At 36.2% G+C, this 25,826-nt stretch overlaps 1 protein-coding gene across 1 annotated transcript in view; it reads left to right on the top strand.

Annotated features, from left to right (window-relative positions):
- Positions 1-25,826, top strand: part of FAM171B (family with sequence similarity 171 member B) — a 67,418-nt gene that overhangs the window by 23,604 nt on the left and 17,988 nt on the right. The window contains exons 2-3 of the mRNA XM_060622295.2: positions 16,606-16,839; positions 22,764-22,856. Coding sequence (XP_060478278.1) covers positions 16,606-16,839; positions 22,764-22,856 — 327 coding nt within the window. The remainder of the gene's footprint in view (positions 1-16,605; positions 16,840-22,763; positions 22,857-25,826) is intronic.

Below are 25,826 nucleotides of genomic sequence, written 5' to 3'. Positions count from 1 at the left end.
AAAATGTGACACAGGGAACCTGTTGATGTCCTTAGCAACATTTAGAAATTTAATTTATGGGAAATCACAAGCAACATTTTTGTGTATTTATGGGTACATGTATTTGTGTATGTGTGTGTTGTGGGGGTGGTAGTAAAGAGAGATCATAGATCCATCAGATTGTCAAAGGGATTAAAAAATCGCTGCTCTGGTATAAAGAGGGGGAAATCTCTTAAGTGGAGTTAGATCATAATGACCAGGATGGGCAAATTTGAAAGCTCATTTAATTTATATTTCTTTCCAGAAGGACAGTAGATGAATCTACTGTAATGGGTGCTTCTGTTCAAATGCCACTCTTTCTTCTCCATCCCCTTTTGGTTCCATTCTATGCTCTCTTGTCTGTAGTTCCTGCCCTCTGCTGGCTTATGACTCACCATTTTGGCCCAGTCCATCTAGAATTTTCTCCTGTCTGCATGGTTTCTTTTGTTAAGGTCACAGGTGCTTTCTGATATCAGCTTAACTCTCACTTCTGTCAGGAACCATAATGGACCCTCGGGATCTGGCATGGTGTCCCTGCTCTTTGTTTCCATAGCATTTGAGGTATTGGAACACTTTGGGTGCTCAGTTGAAATGGCCTGTCGGCTTGCCTGTGGCCTCCTACTGAACTTCCTGGCACACTGTCAAGATCTTGTGCTATTTGGCTAAACATCAATGCCTATCACCTTGATCAACATGTATCAGCTACTCAATAATTGTTGAATAAAATAGTATTTTTTCTGTTCCCTTAGTCATTGAAACTCAAAAGTTTATTATTCTAAGTTGACCTCAATTGCAATATCGTATCAGTTGCCAGATGATGTTTTTGCTTCTGATCCTTCTTTATACTGCCTCTACTCTAATTTTGACTTTCTTCATTTGATCCTAAAGTATTTCAATAGCTACCTCCGGTTTCTCACTATCCAAGTCCATTTTACAGATTGCTCCCAGGGAGATCGTGCATGTCTCTCCTGATCTTGTCACATGCTTCTCAACCTGTCATTACACAGAGAATAGAATGAGATTCAGTCATTTCCCATTGTTCCCAGATTCCTTTTTTCTTACTTGCTACAACTGACTGTTATTCCCTTAACATTGCATTTATTTACTTTTTTTTTTTTTTTTTGGAAACTTGGGTGCCCTTTCTCACGCTGTTCCATGTTACTTACGTGTCCATACTTCAACTCTGTACTTCAAAATTTATCTCTTCCGGGATGCCTTGTTGGCTCATTTCGTTAAGCGTCTGACTTGGTTTTGGCTCAGGTCACAATCTCATAGTTTGTGGGATTGAGCCCTGCATCGAGCTCTGCACTGAGAGTGCAGAGCCTGCTTGGGATTCTCTGTCTCCCTCTGTCTGCATGCTTGCTCATGCTCTGTAAATAAATAAATAAATACAACATTAAAAAAATAAAATTTATCTCTTCCTTCAAGTTCAGCCTCAATTCATTCCTACTTGAAAACATCCCTCATTTAGAATTCATATTTCCCTTTTCTGTATATAATTTGTTTATATTATTTTTGTATACTTTTCCCACTGGATTTTCAACTACCTCAGACTTGAAACTGTGTAATATTAAATATAATAACATACATAAAAATTTGGCACAGTTTCTGCACAAAGAAGGTGTTGAATAAATAGAAGTTATGGTATATTCTCCCTCTGGACTTGGCACTTCATCTGATGCCTGGTCAGGATGCAATGAATGTTTACTCAAGTGAGTTTAATTGATATCTGAAGTTCAAAAATATTGCCATGCTACCTATAGGCCTTTCTTTCACACAAAATACATACTGCATGCGCATTGTCATATCTGCTTTGTCTTTTAAGATCTTTCAATTTCATGTTAGTTTTTCACTGAAAAAATAAATTAATGAATGATTCGTTTTGCTTAAAATTTCCAGGTCTGGCAGTATATTGGCTATCTACTAATACTAGGCTGCATCTTGTATATGTTGTAGAATTCATGCTGGGCTAATGCTTTAGGCACTCGATGTTTTTGGTGTAGCACCTGAATTTCCATTTACTGGTCAGTATTCCTCTCAGATGTCTAATTACCAGGAAAAGGCTACTAGAGTGTCAGAGAAGCATTGGAGAAAATGCTGGACTCATTCTGTTTAAATCTAACCACTCTCCCAGCAGGGTGGGTCTCATCTGCTTTAACGAAATGCTGATAGTAGGTTTCAAACCCTTTCTAAAAGACACGCTGAAGCATGTGTCTGGCAGGTTCTAAATAAATTCCATTTTCTCTTTATTGATTTCAACATTCTTTGCATATAGAAAGAAGAAAGAAAGACTCTGTAAAAGGGAAAATGGATGTTTTATTAAATCCTTTTCATTTGATTTTACTGTGAATAAAGTCCATGAATTCACCAATGCAATCCCAAAACAACCAAAGAGGGTATGATGGGCTCCTGTTATTCTTACGCTGTTGTTCGTATATTTAATTTTCTTCATAAGAGGCTCTCTCACCCTACCAAGAGGTATGAAGAAAAAACAGGACAAAGCAACTAACAATGTTGGGAATAAAAGGTAAACTTAAAGGACAATAGAATGATTTTGAAACTTTACTGAATGTTGGTTTTCACCTTAACTCCCTGGGGTAAGGGAGCAGTCATGTTGATGATATATCAACTATGGTAAAATGAAATATGAATACTCTACATTTACAGTATAAATGGATGTAACTTTCTGGAAAGCATTTTAGTAATACAAATCAAGAAGCTTTAAACAGTTTATACTTTGACCTATTATTTCTCCTACCAAGGCAATAATTGAAAATTCAGATGAACATTTATGTACATGGATTTTTAATTAAAACATTATTTGCAAATGTGAAAAATAGAAATGACTGAACATACACTAATAGAAGAAAGTTAAATGAATAATAACCTATAGAATGTTCTTCAGTAGTGAAATGTGGTAATTTTGAAAAATATTTAATACTATTGATACATGTTCACAATACAATCTTAACTGAAAAACCCAGCTTATAACATTCTTTATTGGCTTATTTTTTTTTTTTCCTACGTATAATGCAAGCTCACTGTAGTAAGTCATGTCACATGTTGTAGCAAGTGAAATGGTATTCTGTTCCCTCAGTGACCCAATTGATATAGTTAATATTAATGTGGTGAGTTTTTTTCATACCTTACTTCATGCTTATATAACCATATACACAGTTACACACATATACACAATGTAATCTTAATTTTGTAAATCTATTTTTTTAAGTACTGGATTAAGTATTTTCAAAGTACTGGATGGAATCCAAGTTACTTCTGAGAGGTTGAATTAGGAAATAACTTATTTTCCTCTGTTTTTTCTGTATTTTCTATATACAACATTAAAAAAGAAGAAAACTAATGGAAAATATTGAGTGGTGCCAAACCCTTTTAAATAATGAGGACACAGAGGTGACTCAATCAGTTAAGCAGCTTACTCTTGATAGCAGCTCAGGTCTTGATCTCAGGGTCGTGAGTTCAAGACCCATGTTGTGTTCCATGATGCACATGGAGTCTACTTAAATAAATAAATATGAGGACCCAGAGATAAGGGATTAGAAAATGGCAGCTATCGGTGATTAAAAAACACACACACACAAAACCTAAACAACTAACAATAACAGCAGACGCAGCCACTAAGGTTAGGTTTTTTTTCACATCTGTGTCCTATATCTCTGATTCTCTGGGGTGCTCACGCCTTTAGGCGTGTGCAACAGGAACCACCAGCAAGCCCTGGAGTAAATGGGCATGCCCATTTCAATCCCAGATAAGTAATTTAAATTCTTTTATATTAAAAGAGACAGAACAATTGAACTGAAGAGGATGGCTTTAGGTCATATCCCTGCCCCTTTGGGATATACTTATCCTTTATCCTAGGTCAGTGGTTTCAACCTTGGCTATGCATTAGAATCATCTGGGACCTTTTAAAACTGTGACTCCCTGGACCCCATCTGCAATGATTCTGACTTAATTGGACTAGAGTGGGGCCTGGGAATACAGCAAAAGTTCCCCCAGATGATTTTAATGTTTACCCAGGTTGAGAAACCATGTCCTAGGTCAAGGGAGTCGAGTGTACTAGAAACGGTAACAATAGTGACACTTTATGCAAACTGATAATCTTGAGGTTTTGTAAGATTTTCATTTAATATTTCACTTATTTGTTCATTTAAACAATTAGGCATTCAAAAAAGAGTTAAGTAGACACATATGTGTTTACAATAACACATGTGTTTTCAAAGAACAGTTGTTTCCTGGAATATTTATAGTAAGACAATAAAGTGTGAACAGGCACTTTGTAGAAAGATGTACATTCAGAATTCACATATGACTCATTTCTTGCTTCATAACATTGTTAACCAGAATAGTGTAATTCTACAGTTCTCTGAACTCAAACACTCTGCATGCACTTTTCTTGGTACCCTCACTCTTTCCATTTGACTCTTTCATGTACTTATTTGAGGGCAACTAATTTCCTTTTACCTCTCACAGTGACCAGTATAGACCTTACATATAGTAGGTACTTAATAAAACTGTGTAGCAAACAAATACAAAGACTCCTAAATTTTCTTTGTTCACAGATCCTTTAGTGTCTCAGTAATTTTTTGTGTGTGTGACCTAACAACTTAGTAGTCATTTCAAGAAAAAAATACTTGCTAATTACTTAATGGGATGTATTTGTTAGACATGGCACAACTTCTCAGACTTTGGAATGAGATTGAACACTGCGTCTTCATTTCCTGTTTGACATTCATTTTCATGCAGTATTTGCATTTTATCAGAGCAGTCACTGAACACCCAACTTCACAAAATGGAATGGCCTTGATTTGAGTGTAGTACATTGAATCGTGGGCGGTCTCCAGTTTCTGCGATGTGCAGAGGATGTTATTATCGTGCCTGCGTGGAATTTTACCCCTCTGAATTTATGTCCCCTCTGTTGGCTTTGAGCACAGTTTGGGAACTGTGGCCCCAAATCTCGGGCTTTTGATGTTTTTGTTTTGTTTCAGGTATCACGGAAGATTTGTTTCCTAAATATTTGTTGATTATGTCATTGGCTTTAGATATTCAGTTGCTAAACCTCTGCATACATTCTAAGAGAGGAGATTAATCACACTATTTCTTTGTAGCATTAAGATATGGAACCATTGGGGCGCCTGGGTGGCTCAGTCGGTTGGGCGGCCGACTTCGGCTCAGATCATGATCTCGCGGTCCGTGAGTTCGAGCCCCGCGTCGGGCTCTGTGCTGACAGCTCGGAGCCTGGAGCCTGTTTCCGATTCTGTGTCTCCCTCTCTCTGACCCTCCCCCGTTCATGCTCTGTCTCTCTCTGTCTCAAAAATAAATAAACATTAAAAAAAAATTAAAAAAAAAAGATATGGAACCATTAAAAAGAGGTACTTAAAAAAAGTGCTTAACTAGATTGAAGGCACTGTACTAATAAGTACAGTACTGTATTCTTTGATTCTGAGTTGTCTTTAAAGTTTTAATTCATTTTATACACAATGGTAAAGAAAATTTTCCTGTTTGCAGGAGGGATAGATAGGCCGGTCTTTGGGCAGTACTGGACAGATCCCCTGGCAGGAGATGAAGGCTGCTGGCTGTCCCAGTTGGTACAGACAGTTGACCTACCTTAAAGCCCAGTCTAGAGAAAGGTGTTAACAGGGATTTTGGCGATGAGTTCTCTCTTACTCCAGGTCTCCTGAGTCAGAGTTGTGCAGCTCAAAATAATAATCACACTCTACAATTATTTAGTTTGGAGATTTTACATCCTTTCTTGAAACTTGGTGGGGGGGTAATTTTGGGGGGACATTGTCGGTTTGGTATACTAAATCCTTTTTCAGGATGGTATATAAATAGCAATAATTTGATTTCTTTTTGGCATGCATGACATAGTCTTCTCTAGATTTCATGAATTGTACTAATTGGGAGTACTGAAGAACACTGCATCATTAAATTGCAAAGGAGGCTATAGTACTTTGTGTTCAATTTAAGCAATTTATACTTAGATCATCCCCAACAGGGTATTGTACCCAGGCTAACACATCCAACCCAATTTCCATTGTTTCATCACTCTTCCCTCTCATGAATGTTTCTCTAAAGTTGTTCTTGTCTCTCCCATATATTTGAAACACCTAGGGGAAAACATGAGCTACTCAAAGATTCCTAACTGTTATTCCTTTTAAGTAGTAATGTATTAAGAAACATAAGTCATTGTGAAATATATATAATAAAAACTTTATATTAAAAATATTCTTATTTATTTTATTATTTTCCCAAATGGGGTTTTTCTAGTAGTCTTTTTTTTTTTTTTCACGTAAATTACTTTGTTCCATTTTTACTTCCAACTTCAATTCTGGTTTCTTGGTAATCTACTGGAGTATTATCCTACAAATTAAAGTTGAGTAATAATTGGTGGAGACTGATCCTCATATAATTGCTTAAAGCAACAATGGTTGCCCTAACAAAAAACTTGTGTTTTGAAGTTCTTTCTCAATATCATGAGAATGAATGTATCTGTTGAAAGAAATTACCGAAGGAAGAAGTGGTAACGAATCAAAGACCGTGCACTTAGCTTGAAGTACATCACTTACAAATAGTCTGTGTGCAGAAATGATTGCTTACCCATCTCCTTGTCCTGCCCTCTACTTCAAGGCTTATCTACCTCAGTTGACACATTTGCATCCTCCCTTGCAGTTAAGTAGTTCTGAGCCAGTGATCTTACTTAATGGTATCATTTGAGGATACAGGAGTAAATAAAATGAAAAAGTCCATGTTATAGAGCTAATGTTCTAAATTTATTTTTGAGAGAGAGAGTTAGAGTGCAAGTTGGGGAGGGGCAGAGAGAGAGGGAGACACAGAATCCGAAGCAGGCTCCAGGCTCTGAGCTGTCAACACAGAGTCTGATGCAGGGCTTGAACTCACAAACTGTGAGATCATGACCTGAGCCGAAGTCGGGTGCTTAACCAACTGAGCCACCCAGGCACCCCTCATAGAGCTAACAGTCTGGTAGGGGAAACAAAATGAACATAATGAGTAAATTATATAGTATGTAAAGAAGGTATTATGGAAAAATAGGGTGTGAGGAGAGTGTTAACACAGCAGAGTTGGTTGCTCAGTCCTTGCATGTGTCCAGTGGGGCCTGCGACCACGGTTGCTCCTTGGCTAGATTCTGGGAATGCGGCCCTTGTGATGTTGTTTGTGTTACTGATGAATGCTCCTGTATATGCCTGGAGCAATGGGGCATGCTCTTTTAGCTTGTCAGGCAAGCCCCTTTCTCCACCTCAGTCTGTGTTAGGTACCCAGTACTTCTGTGGCAGCTGGGACCAATGCCTTTTCAAACAAGTGAAAAACTGATCCCTAACCTTTCCTCTCTGGATTCTAGGTTCTGTTGCTCCACATTTAGTGCCTCCATATATGGCATACTTTATTTAAAAAAATTTTTTAACTGTTTATTTATTTTGAGAGAGAGCGAGAGGGAGACAGCATGTGTGAGCAGGGGAGGGGCAGAGAGCGAGAGGGAGAGAGAGAATCCCAAGCAGGCTACACACTTAGCCCAATGTGAGGCTCGATCTCACGGCTGCAAGATCATGACCTGAGCTGATCTCCAGTAAGAGGCTTAACTAACTGAGCCACGCAGGCACCCCTGTATACCATAGTTTATGAGTGAATTTGTGAGTGAGTGAGGGAGTAATTGTAAGTGATTAAGAAGCAGGATGAAAAATTGGGAAGAAAAGATCAAAGTCAGGATGAGAAATACCTGTGGAGTGAGTTGGACAGTATGTTTTAGGAGCTGGAGTCAGACTGACTTATTTGCCTTGAGGAAAAGGTCTTTTGCATGATAAGAAGGAACAGAGTCCAAGTGCTAATGGCCCAGCCCTCTCATTTGTTCCCTATTGAGTCGTCTGCAATGTGCTTATTCTTAAATTATAAGGATTCTTTTTATGTCATTCTTTTCATTAGTTTTGGTGAATCATACTCATTGAAGCCCCTGATTGAAATGAAGAAAATATGTATTTTATTTGCTTTATAGCATGTTTCACCTTTGGAGATAATGTTCTTTATCTAACTCTTTGATTTCTTTTTAGATTTGACATTTCCTCTGTAATATTAATTTACTGCAAATAAATTTGTTTCTGTTTCAAACAGGAACAGATTTTTGTTTGTTTGTTAAACTCCAGAGCCAGTAAGAATTTTGGATCCAATCTGGTACTTAAGCAATCAGTGAAAAGGAGACTTTTTTATTTTAGCGAGTTTTTTTTTTTTTTTAATTCAGCACCCTTTTGTTCCTTTAAAAGAAGGCTATGTGTCCACATTTGAAATGCCAGAAAGAGTAAACTGTTGCAGCCCTTTCCACTCTGCATTACAGAATGTGGAATCATATGCTCCTTTCTCTTTACGAGCTTCTTTGTTGTCCTTGCTTTTTTGCTGAACTTTGAACCCTCCTTCCAACTCAAATAGGGAAATTGTGCTGGTACCCTGGGAGAAAGAGTTGTCAAACTATGTTGGTATTATTCTGTAACAGAAGTAAAAATTTTAATTTTAATCTTTGCTGTAATACAGTTGCATTATATTTATTAAGCAAGTTTTGCTACTTCTATATTATTCTGTAGTCAAAATTTCCCAGTCAAATATTCTTTTGAAAAAGAAGGAAAAATATTAGTTTCCAAAAGGAAAAGGAAAAGGAATCTTAATATTTATTTGTTGCTGTGATCGTTGCAGTAATATATTTCTCACTGGGTAACTGAGATTAAACTCAAAATTTTACCAAATAGTGGGGTTAGAAAGCTGGCTGTAACTTCAGGTGGCCTCTGTGGAAATTCTACAGTTATCATTCTTTCCCTGGTGTTTGGCCACTTTTGATCTTCTGTGTCCTCCTCCCTCTACCTCTCTTCCATTATTTCTCTTCTTTCTCCTACTCTCCTTCTCCCCACTTTTCCTCCTGACCTTTATTCCATTCAGAATACATATTCTAAATCCCTTACTAAACTCCGGCAAAACACAAGGCTGAGTTTGAAATGCATTGATTGTGGAGAAACTTATTCTCACAGAGAAGACAAATAAACAGAAAGCAAAGCAAAGGCCAGAATATATCATGTGCCGTTAGACTAGCAGGTACAGAAGAGAAGTTCCCATCTGACTGAAATAAGAGTAAATTTATTTGAAGAGGGGGTGTTTGAGCTAATGTTAAAGAATGGAGTAGGATTTTGGCAGGGAGAGATGGAAAAAAAAAAAGGGAGACTTTTCAGTAGAAAGAAAGAAATGAATAATGTAGCAAGAAAGTGGGTTGGTCTTGGATAGTGACCCTTGACCCATTTATGTGACAGTAGAGCAGAGGTCTGCAAAGTTTTTCTGTAATGTGCCAGATAGATCATTTTAGGCCATATGGCCTCTGGTGCAACTATCAACTCAGCTGTTGTAACGAAAGCAGCTGTAGGCAATACATAAATGAATACTGTGGCAGTATTCCAAGAAAACTTTATTTACAGTAGTAAGTGGTGGGTCAGAGTTGGCCTGTAGGCTGTCATTTGTCAACCCCTAATTAGATAAGGCTCGAAAGGAAGGTGATGGCCAGATCTTAGATTTTGAATGCCAGGCTAAAGAGTTGGGAATTAATTTATATTCTTTTTAGTGAAATCATGATTATTACGTCTCTACTAAAGGTTTCAAATACCCAGACATTGGAATTTGGGACCAGATGTTTTCTGTGTACATTTTAAGATATTTATATAGTTAGCGCTAAATTAAAATTTCTGTGACTGGATATCTTGTATGAAAATGGCAAAGTACAAATAAAGCCTGATTTGGGTCATAGCCAGAAGTTTGTCATCTTTTGGGTTCTCACCACAAAGTCTCTATTATAATGGACCAAAAAGTCAGATTATGGAAAACAAGCAAGAATGAATGGGCAGGCCCTTTAGAGATCTGAACTCAAAATATCAACATTCTCCCTGTTCGAAAAATGATAGTGTGAACTGATTCTAAAGTAAATACTAAATCCACAGTTTTCGATACTTTTTAAAACTACTTTATCAATGTATGATTGACATGTAAAAAGTTGTACATATTTAATGTATATACTCCATGAGTTTGGAGTTATACTCATGAAACCATCATCACCATCAAGGCATCAAGACCATAGATGTACTCATCACCTTGCAAAGTTTCCTCCCATCCCTATTAACAATGAATTTTTTTTGTGGTAAGCACTTAAAGATTTACCCTTTTAGCAATTTTTAAATATATAATACATATTATTAGCAATAGGCGCTATGCTGTATAGATCTTCAGAACTTATTTATCTTATAATTGAAGCTTAGTACACTTTGACCATCACCTCCCCCTCCACTCACCCTGTGGCAATCACCATTCTATTCTCTGCTTCTATGAGTTTGATTATTCTGGATTCCACACATAAGTGAGATCATAACATTTGTCTTTATGTGTCTAGCTTATTTCACTTAGCATAATGTCTTCCAGGTCCATCCGTATTGTTGCAAATGGCAGGATTTCCTTCTTTCTCTAAGGTTGAGTAGTAGCCCACTGTATGTATATACCACATTTTCTTTATCCGTTTATGCAGTGATGTGCATTTAGGTTGTTTCCATATCTTGGTTGTTGTGAATAATGCAGTGAACCTGGGAATGAAGGTATCTCTTTGAGGTGGATACTTATCATACAGATTGTCATCTACATAGATTCTAAATTAATCCTCAAGGCAAGACTGTTTCTTCTTAATGTTTTTATCCCTAATACCTAGCTACTGCAGATCTGGCCCAAAGTGAGCAGTCAATAAACATTTGATGAATTAATGTAGGTGAATATTTCTAATTGTTCCCAACCATTTTATTCCACTATATTTTTGTGCTCTTCGTTTTTAGTCTAGTTCTCATTTGAATGCTTAAACCTCAGTAAAGTTTTAAAATTTATTTTATTGTCAGAGTATCTTATACTTAAAATTTGATCTGTGATCTATTTATAAAAGCTTTATAAACCTACTGTGTTTTTAGCATTACATTCATAGAGAGAAAAATGTTGCATATTAAATGAAATTATTGTAGATGTTTGAAATATAACAGAAAAGAAGGGGGCTAGTTTTTGTACAGTAGAAATCTGAAAATAAGGTACAACTCTATGGATACAGTTGTAACCTACATAATGGTAACAACATAATAAGATGATGTCAAGTTCTTTTGAAAAGAAGTGGGGTTATAATTTATCAGCCCACCCACTTCAAGCTCTAGATGTCACCCAAACAAATAGCTAGCTTTATTTTTCTAAAACCCCTATTAGACTGACTCACTCATCTATATCTTATAGCAAAATCATAATATAGTGTTGGTTCTAATATGCTTTTTCAAGAGCACTTCTTTATGTATACTCTTTTGAATTTTAGTTATTCTCATTACTTAACAATGCTTTTAATTATATGATAGTTAATTTTTTCCCCAGCAACCTTAGGACTGTGCTCATTGATGTGTATTTTATTTTTACTTGTTTCTCTCAACATCTAGATTATATGTTTTCTAAGGGTGCAGTTGAAATCATTTGATATTGAACCATTTTTAAACTAATCGTGACATATTGAAAAGAAGATTATGTGGGCAAGACATAATGATTATAATTAAGTGACAGAGAAAATAATAAGTGCATGAAAAGCTGAAAAATGCAACGGAGAAGAGTGGATAGATTATGGAGACAAAAGCACCTGTGGTTGAAAATTATATGTTTAATCGCGGAATCTGTCCCATTTAAATGCCAAAGTATTTTTGTTGGATAATTAGTAGGGGGATTGTTATGGAGATTATATATACATCTATAACATCTGGTTGCCAGCCCTGTTTGCTTAATCAAAATGTTAACACCATGGAAATCAGAAGTGTCCTATTTAAGTCTTGGGCAGGCAATTCTTTATTCTTGTCCTTTTATTTGTAGGAGAAAGAATTGTTTATGCCCCTTTAATAGCAGCAAGCAGGCTTCCAGCTGAGACTTTTTGTTTTTTTTTAATGCTATTTTTGCTGTTGCTTATGCTGGGGCCACACAAACCCAGCCTAGGGATGGGGTGAAAGACTCATAGGACCAGCAAATTCTTCTCTGCACTTTCTTCTCTGCATTAGTTGGAAGGAAACAAGTAAGCTACTGAATATGGTAAAAACCAAATCCCTACTGGTTTTCAAGAAGAGATGTGGGGAGTAGAATGCATAGAACTCGGAGTCAGATGAACCTGTCTGTGAATCCTGCCTTAATTGTGCAATTCTAGCCTTAGATTCCTTGCCTTAAAATGGGGGGAAAGTCTTGCAGGTTTGTATCAGGATGAAATTGGACAACACGGATAAAGTTTCTTGCACTCAGCTTGGGGTGTGTGTGTGTGTGTGTATGTGCATGTCATAAATAGCATTAGTTTTTTTTCCAAATTGAGCTAGAGAGGACCCTGCTGGTCAGGGCTACATTATGTCCTGAGTCTAATAGATCTAAGGAGCAGAAATACGGGATCTCTTCAGAGGAACACTGATTTTGATCGGCGATATTTGACCTTTGCAAATCATTTTTTTCCTGAACTTGATAATCACTTTCTCATCAAATTTATTCTTTAACATAATTATTACATGTGGAAAAATAAAACCATCCATTCTGGATTAAAAAATGTTTTGGAAAACATTAAGAATCAAATCCAGCCTCAGAATGTCAGGAGCCTTTAGTGTGTCTTATTTTGACAACTGTACTTTTACAGGAGGAGACAGAAGACACAGGTTTGGTTTTTTTATGAATTTCACTTAAGATCTTACTACACACTGGAGTTTGTCTATAAATCAAAGACTCTCAGAATTTCTGAAATTAATCGTTATGGCAAAGGAATTAATCAGAATTCCTACTCCTGAAGATGCTGTTGAAGGAGCCATTGTGGGTACATTTGATTTGAATAAGACCCATTATTAAATTTTATTAGCGAATCTTAATTCCCTTTTAGTTATGTGCAGTCTCCCTCTTATATGCTTTATCCTGTTTTTGGTACATAACATTATCCTTCCTTCCTGTACCTTCTCTTACGAAAGATAGAGTAGCCCATTAAATAACACATGCTGCGTTTACAGTTGTATCCTGTATCATCCAAGGTGCTTGCTTTGGAAGCAACAGAATCTGCCTCTGGCTACAAGGAATAAAGGGCCTCTGGGGAGGGATGATGCTACAGCTCACAGATCAGCAGGAGGAGCTGTACAACCCACCTCTGGAAGGACAAAGGGCAGGGAGACTTTGGAAAGCTCAGTGGGTAGGTGCTCCTAGACTTTCTAAGATGTTTCAGCTTCCGCAACCATTTGCTTCTGTGTATCTTCAGCCACATTTTGAGGTCCTGACAGAATCTTTCTGGCCCCCGTTAGTGAGGTACTTTGTGCCAGCGGCTCAGTAAATTTCATCTAGGGGATTAGGAGCTGGGCAGTTGGAGAAATTATTTTGAATGGGGCAACTATTTGTCTTCTACACATAGCTTTTATTCTAGGTGGACCTGTTCAAGGACGTTTAGTTTAGGAGGCCATCATGTCACATGTCTTACTTGTTTTTTATACAAGAGTTATATTTCCCATATGAGTTTAAGGCCATGGTTTAATGTGTTTGTCTGTTGGGGAGCTCCCTTTTTTCCTTTTTCTTTTTTTTTTTTTTAATATTGATTGATTGATTTTTGAGACCAAGAGAGTGCAAGTGGGGGAGAGGCAGAAAGGGAAGGAGACAGAGAATCCCAAGCAGGCTTTGCACTGTCAGCACAGAGCCTGATGCAGGGCATGAATTCATGAGTCATGAGATCATGACCTGGATGGAAGCCAAGAGTTGGACGCTTAACCGACTGAGCCACTCAGACGCCCCCCCCCCCCCGCCTTTTTTTCTTTTTAGTTCATGTTATATAAGCATTTCTCAGTAATTGCAACAATATATTCCTTGAATTAATTTTAGTAGCATGATCCCAAGACTCCCTGTTAACATGGTGTAAAGATGGCTTTGCAGTCATTCACAGGGACGTGTTTCAGCTAACAAGACCTCTTAAAATGAGCGAGAATTGGAGCAGTTCACATTACTTACCTGAATTCTCATTTTTTCATTGGTAAAGTAGACTTGATATCACATATTTTATAAAAGTATATTGAGATTTTTGTGATAATATACATTCAAGGCTTGGCATTAGGAACATGTGTTTATCCACAGCCCTTCTTCATATTTTGATTTTAAATGTTACATGATTTTTTTTTTTAATTTTAGAGTAATGGGCTGAACTTATAAAATGATGGGAAAATAAATAATTTGAGGAACAGTAGGTGCTAAAAACCAAGGCTTCGTTGACCTTTTAGTACCTGATGCTCCTGAATTTATTAAAAGCAATGATAGTAATGACTAGTCACAAATAATTTAACCTCCCACAAAGCTGCCTATTATTAAAAATGCTGAGAGGGCATAGGTATGGATAAATATCAGTAATATATATTTTGCTTTGTTTTCTATTCTCCATATATACATTTGAATGTATAGAGATTGTTGTCCTGGAAATTAACAGCTTTTTAGACAGACTAATGGAACCTCATTTTAAGGTATAGCTATCCAGAATATAATCCTCCCTTTTCTTTCCTTTTTCCCAATTCATTCTTCCCATCTCTTCACTCTAAACTGGGGTTAGGATTGCTTTTAAGAGTTGAATCAGGCAGGGTGCCTGGGTGGCTCAGTCGGTTAAGCATCGGACTCTTGGTTTTGGCTCATGATCTCTAGCTTTGTGAGTTCGAGCCCTGCATCAGGCTCCACACTGCACTGCTGTGCAGAGCCTGCTTGGGAATCTCTCTCTGTCTCTCTGTCTCCCCCCCTCTCTCTCGGCACCTCCCCTGCTTGTGCTCTTTCTCACACTTAATAAATAAACTTAAAAAGAAAAGAGTTAAATCAGGCAGTTGTAATGCAGTGGCTTAAGAGCACACACTTTGAGGAGAGATGGTCCCAAGTTTGTGTCCTGTTACTTCCATCTACTGAGGGTTGGCCATGGATGATTTACAAACCTAGCCCACAGTTACCAATATATATGATGAAGGAAACAATAATGTCTCTGTAATTAGGATTTTGAAGAGTAAATGGAATGATGCACTTAAAAATGAACACAATGCCTGACTCATTAACCCTCAACACATTTTAGTTCTTGTGGTTATAATTATTATTCTATATATTATTAACATTTTATTATCATACAGAAGAGGAAATATACTAAAAAATCTTTGTGTCTAAATAGATAATAGTGTTTGAATAACATTTAACTTGAATTTTAGAGTCTTGAAAGGATCAGAGCTCTTTTCTAGCCTGCTAGATTGCATCTTTTCTAGGACTGGGTGATTACTGCAGTAGTTCGATTTGTATTTAAAATGTCTTTGTTATGGTCCAAAAGTAATTTAAAATCTAGTTTATTTTTAACAAAGTTAGAGTATATAAGGTGTAAGAATAGTTTGGTAGTAATATTGCAGCTCAGGCAATGGTGACAAGGATTTTTTACCTGACGTGCTATTCTTGTGAAAAAATATTTGGAGTGAAATGGGTTTTTGCAAATGTATACCCGCAACATCAGTCCTCATGAGTTATTTCTTACAGATGACTCTAATGTTTGTGAAATGGTCTCCAACTGTGGAGAAATAATTTTTATTATTAATGATATTAAGTGATAGCTAACCTCTGTGCTGAACACATTATTTGCATTATTTCATTTTATTACCTCAAAGTAGTTACTATTCTAATTTTACAGATGAGCAAATGGACTTTGAGAGGTAACTTCCCCAAAGTCACACATCTAGGGAACGGCAGAGATGGGCATCGATTGACTCCAAAGCCCATTAATAGTGGAAGAGAAGGCATCTTTGGCAAAGGTGGTAAAGTTGTGATACAGGCTTTACAAAGGCATTTCCATGGTGATACAAGTTTTTTTTATGAGACATTAACATTGGTATATCCATGAACATATTGTCAAAGATCTATAAAGCTGTAGGTTTAAGTTAGAAACCAGTTAATTCTTATTTTCCTCAATTTATTATCTTACTGTGCTTTCTTACATATTTAACAGATAATATACTTCTTGGTATTTTAAAGATTTTATTTTGATATTTGGTAATTTGGAACTGAAACACATCCCATGCTTTCCAGACAACGGAACAAAATAAAGGAGCTAGTCATGCACTAAGGTTTAGTGAGATTGCATTTTATTCTAGGAACTTTGACTATATTTTGAATTAGTTACTTGATAGCATTAGAATTAGTGAGGCCAAGTGAAAATGGGTTTTTCTGAAGACAGAACCTCTGTCTTCCTCTTATTCACTGCTTCCTTTTCTTCTCCTTTTTACTGGCAGAAAAAAAATTGGGATAATAACACTGTGCCTTATTAATAATAAAAATTTATTCAGTTTTAGAAAGAATAATGAATTTGTTGGAATGTTTCTCCCCCTGTGTCAATGCATCCATACATATGTATTTCCAGATTTTATCAGTTTTGTATGGTTATTCAGATGTCTTGAATGACATTTTAAGGTATAGTGACATATGCACCCTAGGATCTGACATGCTGTTATTTCTGGCTTCTTTCTCTTCCAGCGTCTGTATTTATGCTGAAAGTACAGGTGAATGACATCATCAGTCGTCAGTACCTGAGTCAAGCAGTTGTAGAAGTGTTTGTAAACTACACGAAAACAAATTCCACAGTAACTAAGAACAATGGAGCAGTGTTGATAAAAGTACCCTATAAATTAGGGCTCAGCTTAACCATTGTTGCTTACAAGGATGGCTACGTGTTGACACCTCTGCCTTGGAAGACTGGAAAAATGCCAAGTAAGCACTTAACAACAGTGTAAAAGCCTTTACTTAAATGTACATGACTTTTTTTTTTTTTTCCCTGCTTTGGGAATCTCTTGTTCTGGTAAACTGACAATGAGACAACCCATGTGAAGTCAATACAGAGAGGTTAGAAAGGAGTGCCAGTTGGAAGAAAACATGAAAGTCTTTTTTTTTTTTTTTTTTTTTTTTCCTCACAGAGGCTTGAAAGATTCCTGAGCAAGAGCTCTGCTCTGGTACAGAGCTTGTCTGCAGGTGGCGGTGAGAGGCTTGGCATGCCCAGAGGATTAGTGAGGAGCAGGGTGGGCCAGATGGTGCAAGGACGTTCTTGAAAGCAGAGGCAAAAAGTTTAGATTTATGTGAATCATAAGGCAGTGCAGATTCTTGAGTACAATAACTGTAAGCTGTTTGGAAACTGAATTTACTTAACAGTGTATGATGTTTAGGCCAAAAACAGGGCTAGAATGGATTCAGGGAGCCTTGCTACAAAGCTGTGGTTGTGCTCCTGGTGGACAGTAACAGTCTGATGTAAGCGAGGGAATGAAAGGGAGGAGGTAAATATAAGAGGCATACTGAAGGAAGAATTGGTAATTACTGTGCCAATCATCATATATACCTTAAACTTACAGTTATATCAGGTATAGCTCAATAAATCTGAGGAAAAAAAATAAGTGGATAAGACTTAGTGTGACTAATTGGATATTGAGAAGTACAAGCCATAGAAGCTACTAGAATGCAAGTCTCATTGGAAGGATGATACTTGGGTAATCAATCTTTTGTGTGTGTGTGTGTGATGGTTATTAGAATTTAGATACTTAATTTGGTTTCATACTGGAAACATTTGAATTCTTGAACTCTTATTCAAGTTTAGAATGAGAAAGAAAATGAAAAATGAATTAGATAAATAAGGACTCATGTGAATGAGATTTAATAAAATCATGACTCAAAAATCTGACTAGGGATATAAAAGTCTGAGGTGAATTCTTGGTCTTATATACTTTAGTTTTTTTTATAAAAAAATTTTTTTTAACGTTTATTTATTTTTGAGACAGAGCATGAACAGGGGAGGGTCAGAGAGAGGGAGACACAGAATCCGAAGCAGGCTCCAGGCTCTGAGCTGTCAGCACAGAGCCCGACGCGGGGCTCGAACTCACGGACCACAAAATCATGACCTGAGCCGAAGTCGGCCGCTTAACCGACTGAGCCACCAAGGCGCCCCACTTTAGTTTTTTTTAGAAGACGGAGATGAAGCACACTTATTCATTAAATTAGAATTAGAAAAATAATGAAAGAAACTAAAAGATGGGAAAAAGGAAATAAAGATGAAAGTAGATGGACATTAATTAGAAAATGTAGAGAGAATTGACAAAATGCTAGTTCTTCAAAATAAATTATACATGCATCTGTAATCTAAACAAATAAGGAAATAAAAGATAAGAAAAAATATATAAAATCTTTAAAAAATGTTCTGTATCAAAGCAATAATCTTAAAAAAATCTAATAATTTTGTGATAATATAAATGACTATATTGATTTTAGATGAGGTAGACCATAACCATGGATAAATGTTCTGAATAAAAATAGCTTGATTCAAAGGCTATTTAAAATTTTTTTAATGTTTAGTTTTGAGAGAGTCAGGGTGTGAGCAGGCAAGGGGCAGAGAGAGGGAGACACAGAATCTGAAACAGGCTCCGGGCTATGAGTTGTCAGCACAGAGCCCGATGCAGGGCGTGAACCCATGAACTGTAAGATTGTGACCTGAGCCAGTCAGACGCCCAACTGGCTGAGTCACCCAAGTGCCCCCGCAAAAGGCTATTTTAAAAAAAGATACTCCAAATCATCTTATAAAGCCAGTGCAGCCTTGATTATGAGATCTAACAAAGGTAAATGAAAAATTAAATGCCTTCATATGTGCTCTCTCTCATATACACATGTACTCCTTTATAGACCAATCTTACTTATAACTCTAAATACAAAAATCCTAAACAGAATAATACAAAAGAGTTTCACCATTGTTTAAATATAGCATTCTGTTAAGACCAAGTAGGATTTTTCTTCTTTGCAGGATTATAAGGATGTGAAATGTGTCACTCTGTCAATTTTACATATCATATTAGTGGAACACTTTAGAAGTATCAGATAGCATCAATAATTTTCTGAAATGCATGTTACAAGTTGACCATCCATGCCCAACTAAGAACAAGCTCTTTAAAAACTAGGACCATAAAGATATCCTTAACATGGTAAATATCTCGAATTCATACCTGACTATAAAATAGTAGAGGTGATCCTATGAAAATAAGAAACAGAACACAGATGTCCATATTATTTTACATTATAGATTCTTATCAGAGCAAAAATATATCAACAGACCAAAAAAGAGGATAAGTATAAGAAAGAATCAAAGACATTACTATTTCCAGTTATCATATCCCTGGAAAATTACAAAGCATGAATCTTAAAAATCTCAAAATTAATGGAATTAATGGAATTTGACAGAACTACTAAGTATAGAATTAGCATTGGTACAAGTCAATACATATTCTTATATACCAGAAGTAGTGACCAGTTATGAAAAATAATGAAAAGAAATCCCTTTCAAAACAACAAGGACAAACAAAATATGCAGGAAACCTACAAAAAGTGTGAAATAACCATATATTGGGGAAAACAGAACTACAAATGTTACTGATTGACCTTAAAAAAAAAAAAAAAACTAAAACCCTGGATAAATGGAATGCATTGTATTTCTTTAGAAAGCCTGAATATTGTAAAGATTTCACTTCTTCCTAATTTATAGATTTAATGCATTAAAAAACTTGGCAAAATAATTCTTGGAGAATAAAAACCTGGAAATCATTTTAAAAGAAGATTTACTAGAGGTGATTTGCCATTTCATATAACTAAAATAATATGTAGCTACACAATTAAAATTCTGTAATACTGTGATACAAATTAGATACTAAGTAGCATGTATAAGAAAATGTAATCTATGATAAGGTACCAGTATAAATCATTAAGAAAAGGCTGAAAAAAAGTAGTATTAGGATATTTTGGATTCATATTCCAGATATATTGCTCATAGAGTTCAAATGTGGAAAATCAAATTATGTTAAATACAAGAAAATAAAAATGATTAAAAAAAATTTTTAATGTTTATTTTTGAGAGAGAGAGAGACAGTGTGTGGGGGGGGGGGAGGGGAAGAGAGAGAGGGATACACAGAATCCAAAGCAGGCTCCAGGCTCTGAGCTGTCAGCACAGAGCCCGACATGGGGCTCGAACACACAAGCTGTGAGATCATGACCTGAGCTGAAGTCAGACGTTTGACTGAGCCACCCAGGTGCCCCAAAAATGATTTTTTTTATAAGGAAGGCCTGTTTAAACCTAAAAGCAATGAAAGATGTCGTAAAAGGTAGATTGCACTATTTTTAACAAAGGTATTATACAGCATGTGACTATAGGTAATAATACTGTATTCTATATTTGAAAGTTGCTAAGAGAGTATATCTTAAAAGTTCTTATCACAGGGGGAAAAATGTATGTAAGGTGGTGGATATTCATCAGACTTACTGTGGTAATCATTTTGCAATATATATAAATATTGAATCATGATGTTGACACCTGCAGTTAATAAGTCATATATCAATTATATTTCAAAAAATGTCTAAAAATAGGAAAATATTAGACAATAAAGAGTAATAGCCTCAATATGTAAATAATTCATACAAATTAGTTAGAAAACATTCAGGTCCTAACTAAATAAGGTAAATGGGCAAAATCCTTACCTGGAATTTTTCAAAACCAGAAAAACAAAAAGATTACTAGATGTGACAAACTGTTTTATTTTCCTGATAGTCTCAGATTTGCTGTACCAAAGACATACACATTTCTTAGATTTTTCACCTTAGAACTAAGTTTTTTAAAAGTGAACATAGTACTGAGAGAGTGAGGTATAGTGAGCTTTCTCGAACATGGTTGGTGGGTGTACAAGTCAGCAAAATTATCTGGTTAGCAATTTTGAAATATGTGTGTCAAAAGTCTTCAAAATCTTCACCTTTGACCCAGTATTCCACTGCTAAGAGTCCATCCTAAAAATAGATATATAAATAACTAAAGTTGACAGATCTTTGTACATAAGAATGTTGATTCAAATGTTATTTTTTGCAATAATGGTAAAAATGAAAACTAAATATGTGATACTAGTACAGTGGTTAAGTCTTGATATTTCAAGAAAGGACATAAGTGACCTTGACAATGTTAGGAAGAGTTTCTAATGAGGGATGGAAATGCTTATTTTATCTTAAATGAAAAAAACAGGGTAAAAATATTCCACGTATAATATTGTACTCCCTATTTTATTTTATTTTTTTTAACGTTTATTTATTTTTGAGACAGAGAGAGACAGAGCATGAATGGGGGAGGGTCAGAGAGAGAGGGAGACACAGAATCTGAAACAGGCTCCAGGCTCTGAGCTGTCAGCACAGAGCCTGACGCGGGGCTCGAACTCACGGACCGAGAGATTGTGACCTGAGCCGAAGTTAGCCGCTTAACCGGCTGAGCCACCCAGGCGCCCCTGTACTCCCTATTTTAAAAAAATCACAGGAAAAAGCCAGGAAGAATATACTGAAATATTAGTAGTGATTGTCTTTGTCATGGGATTGGGAGGGCCATCACTTTATTCTTTTTTTCTGTATTTCTCAACTTTTCTAGAGTGGATATTCATCCCTTTTATAATGAGAAACCTTTTTTTTTAAGTGAAAGGAAATCCACATATAAGTTTTCGTGAAGTTCAAAAGATTCTCCTCGGGTTTAATAACCTTCAGCTGTGAGGGCTGCCCCCCCCCCCCCCCTTTTAACAAAGTATCCAAATGTGGGAAAGTGCTCTACTTATAATCATCTCAAGGTCCAAGCTACTACCCTGACACTTTCTAATTTCATAAAGCCACTAATTAGTCTAGCTATCAATGTATTCTGAATTGAAATTGTACTTTTGTTTGGTATTTCTTTTCCTATTGTAGGAAAATGGTGTATTTCATTTTATACCCATTCATATATTTTTGTGTTTTATCCTCTTATCAGTCTTTACAGCTCTTTGAAATATCTTAAAACATGTTTCCATACAAATGTATTTTATCCTGTCCTAAGTGATTTAGGATTTTGTTATTTAAGTGCTTGTATCGAATAGAAGAGAGCTATCAAATGAGAACTCATTTTTAGTAAGTTTATTTGATCTTTTCTTGCTTATAAAATGGTCTTCCCTCCCCCACACACTTCTGATCTTGAAATAATTTTGTTATCTTTCAGGCCATCTGCACTTACTGATCCCACCCGTTATTTAAGGTACCTACTCTTGTAGGCAGATTTGGCCTCATCCTGCATTGCTACCAATGACTGTGGATAATTTGTTCTGTAATGCATTAAACTGTTTCCTCTTCTGCCAACTTAGAGCTGGCAAACCATACTGTGTGGTGAAGAGAGTTGTGCCCTTATGCAGGAAGTGAAAAAAACATCAGTGCATGTAGTCTCTATCTTAGAGAACCTTGAATTGTGGAGCCAAAGTTTTATTTATTTATTTTAATCATAAGGAAACAAGTAACAATTGTATAGAGAAAACAGAGGATTATTCAGGCATTTAATCTGACAATACATGTCTGGGGTTATAGAACATCATTAGTAATTTTGGTACAAACTATTGGAAATAGAAAGGATTAGTAAAATAGTGATGCCTGACCTTTTTCCCCCTGACTTTACTGTGATACTCTTTTTTCCCCCTTCATCGTATTTTACATTTATTTTTCCTTTTTTTCCACAGTCTCTCCCCCCCGACTTCCCACTTTTTAGGGCCTGCTGGAACAGACTATATTTAACCTAGTTTTTCCCCACGTTTAATAATATATTTTAATTGTTCTATATTTCACAGTATATTCATCAGTTACACTTTCGCTGTTCCCGCAAAGCCAAGCAAATATATGGCTATTTGAAGACACTGTTTTAATTACTGGAAAATTAGCTGGTAAGTACAACACTTCTTCTCAACTTGTAGGTAAAAACTTAGTGATAATCACTTTAATTATGTTACTGTAGTTCTTCACTAATGAATTCATGTTAGTTGTAACTTGGAGAAAAGTCTAAATTGCTCAAGGATGATTAGTACTGCTGTAAGTTGATCTTAACTGATTCTTATTTCACTGTCAAACAACAATATGGGGGTTTGTATAGTGGGAATCATTCTCTACTATTTTAGCATCCTGGCCCCAGTAGGAACATTTGAGTTTCCGAAAGACTGCACTGAGATTCTGAGCTTCTTTCCAAATCACATCTCTCACTGAGCTTTAGTGGTCAGTGAAATTAGGAAAAGGTTGGAACTTTGGGACTCTCTAATTTGCAGGCACTTCCATCCCTGAGTGGGAAGGGCCTGAGAGTGGGTAAGGTCTTTCCATAGCAGGCGGGATTTACCCCATTTGCATATCCCATGGGCCAGAATACAGGAAGCTTTATTTGGAGTCTGATTTAAACTATGACCTCTAGTTCTGCTTTACCAACCCTGAGAATGACAGTTCCAGCATGACCTTTACCCCCCTGCCATCTTCCTTAACTAGTTCTTAGGGGAACCCCCACATTTTGCACTCTTTTACTGCATGTTATATAAAACCTCTATCGATGACAAAAAAATTATTTTTTTGTATTGGGGAATCAGTGTTTAAGACTAAAGCATAATAGTAATGACTGATTGGTAAAGGCAGAAAATCCTCAAACTAAGAGTCCAATAAGAGTCATGGTAAAAAGAAATTGTTTGTGAAAGTTCATTTTCAGAAGCTATCTTTTTTTTTAATGTTTATTTTTGACAGGAGGAGGGGCAGAGAGAGAGAGATTGAGAGAGAGTACAAGTGGGAGAGGGAACAGAAAGAGAGAGAGAAAGAGAATCCAAATCAGGCTCCAGGCTCTGAGCTGTCCGCACACAGCCCAATGTGGGGCTTGAACTCACCGTGAGATCACAACCTGAGCCAAAGTCTGCTAATGGACTGAGCCACCCAGGCGCCCCTCAGAAGTTATCTTATTTCAAAAATATTAAAGAAAATATTTGGAAAAAAAATTAAACCAGGGTGTGATTAATTTACTGAGGAAATTACCAGAATCTTACTCTTGAAATCTAATAGATTTAATAGAATTTTGAGTTGCAAGTTTGCTCTGCCTGGCAGGATGGGTGCATGTGGCATGGTGTGCAGAAGGATAAAAAGTAAATAGGAACCATTTACCATAGAGAAAGGGTACACGTTATGCTGCTGGGACCTTAGTAAAAACAGTCCCTCTTCAGCAGCACCTTCTTGTTAAGGTTGTGTTTTGACCAATTCCTACTTCATACTGTCTTCTTCAAACCCCATTACAAATTGTAATTTCCTCCAGAATATATGAAATAGATTAGTGTGAACATGTCCATATGCCACTCCTTTGCATTTTACCAAGCAATGGTGAGCACTCATTTATCTGGGAGATACTGTCTATATCTCCATGAGAATACTGTGGGCTCTCTTGAGTTCTCAGATAGCTTCCTTTTACTACCTCAGTGTCCTAAGAGTTGACCCATTGAAAAGCTAAGCAGGAAAGGAGGGGTGTTTCTGCAGATGATAAATCCTTCCTTGGAAGATACACATCCTCACTTCTCAACTTCCATAAAACATTGATATTTTTTCTTCCAGGATTTGATCAGAAAGGTGTTCAGTTTGTACAATGAAAATGTGTTAGGTTTGTGTGTGTTTGTGATAAAAAGGGAGCAGGAGAAATTAGAAACTTCAGGAATGTACAAAACCTTAGAGAGGCTCAGACAGACATTTTACTTAGTGTACATGTTTGCAGTTATAAGAAATTTGGGTTTCAGCATAATTAAAGCACATGTATATTTTTAACTTTATATTTGAAAATAACTTCAAATGCAGAAATAATTTCAAAATATAGAAAAGTTGCAAGGATAAGAGACAACTCCTGTATACCCTCTACTCAAATTTAGCTATTGATAACATTTTATTCCATTTGCTTTACTATATGTGTATTTGTGCTCTGGGTATGCATACTTTTTTTCTGAACCATTTGAAGGTAAGTTACATGCATCGTGGCCTTTTACCTCTAAATACTTAAGCATGCACTTCCTAAGATTTGGGATATTAAGTGGCCGCAACACAGTTCAGCCAATTTAATGTTGATAGGATAACTTACCATCCAAATTCCAATTTTGTCCACTGGCGCCTTTTTTTTTTTTTTTTTTTTTTTTTTTTGTCACTCCGGTTTAGGGTCAAATATTACATTCAGTTTTCATGTCTCAGCCTCTATTAATGTGAAATATTTCCACAGCACTTTTTTTAAGGCAGGTATTTTAACAGAGTAAGGTGTAGATAGTACTTGTAAAGTGATCAGAAGGTATTAGATTATACCCTCAATTTAACCAAATAAGAATAATATAAATGTGTTGTTTTTAGTTATATCTCTTACTTTCCAGGTATTAGTTTTTCTAGCTTCATATGTAAACAATACACTGATTTTGAAAATTATGTTACATCTTTGTCATGTTTTGTGATGTAACTATTTAGAAACTGACACTTTAAAAATTCTAATAATTGAACTGATTGCTTTTGTCTTTGTCAGCAACCTTAAAGTCCAAAGCAATAGCTGATATTTCTGATAAGTTTCAAGGATTTAAGAGTTGACCCTTAAATTGTTAAAAATACATTGATTACAGAAATATCAATACTATCACTGAATTTTCACTTTGTAAGTTATATTAAAGGATAGTCAATTCAAAGTTATTAACATGAGATAACATTTATCAATTGAATACTTGACATTTGGATTGGTTCCAGCCCATTCTGGCAGGCACCATTAGCTTGTGTTACAGAAATGAAACCCCAAGTGAATCAAATGGGCTAAAATGGTCGGTATGTGGTTTCCTAGAGTAAAACCCAAAAAGGATGAAGAAATTCTGGGCAGCAGA

This window comes from Panthera onca, chromosome C1, assembly GCF_046562875.1.
Source record: "Panthera onca isolate mPanOnc1 chromosome C1, mPanOnc1 haplotype 2, whole genome shotgun sequence".
NCBI classification, from domain to species: Eukaryota; Metazoa; Chordata; class Mammalia; order Carnivora; family Felidae; genus Panthera; species Panthera onca.
Note: the sequence above shows the minus strand (reverse complement) of the source record. Positions and strands in the feature narration are given on the sequence as shown.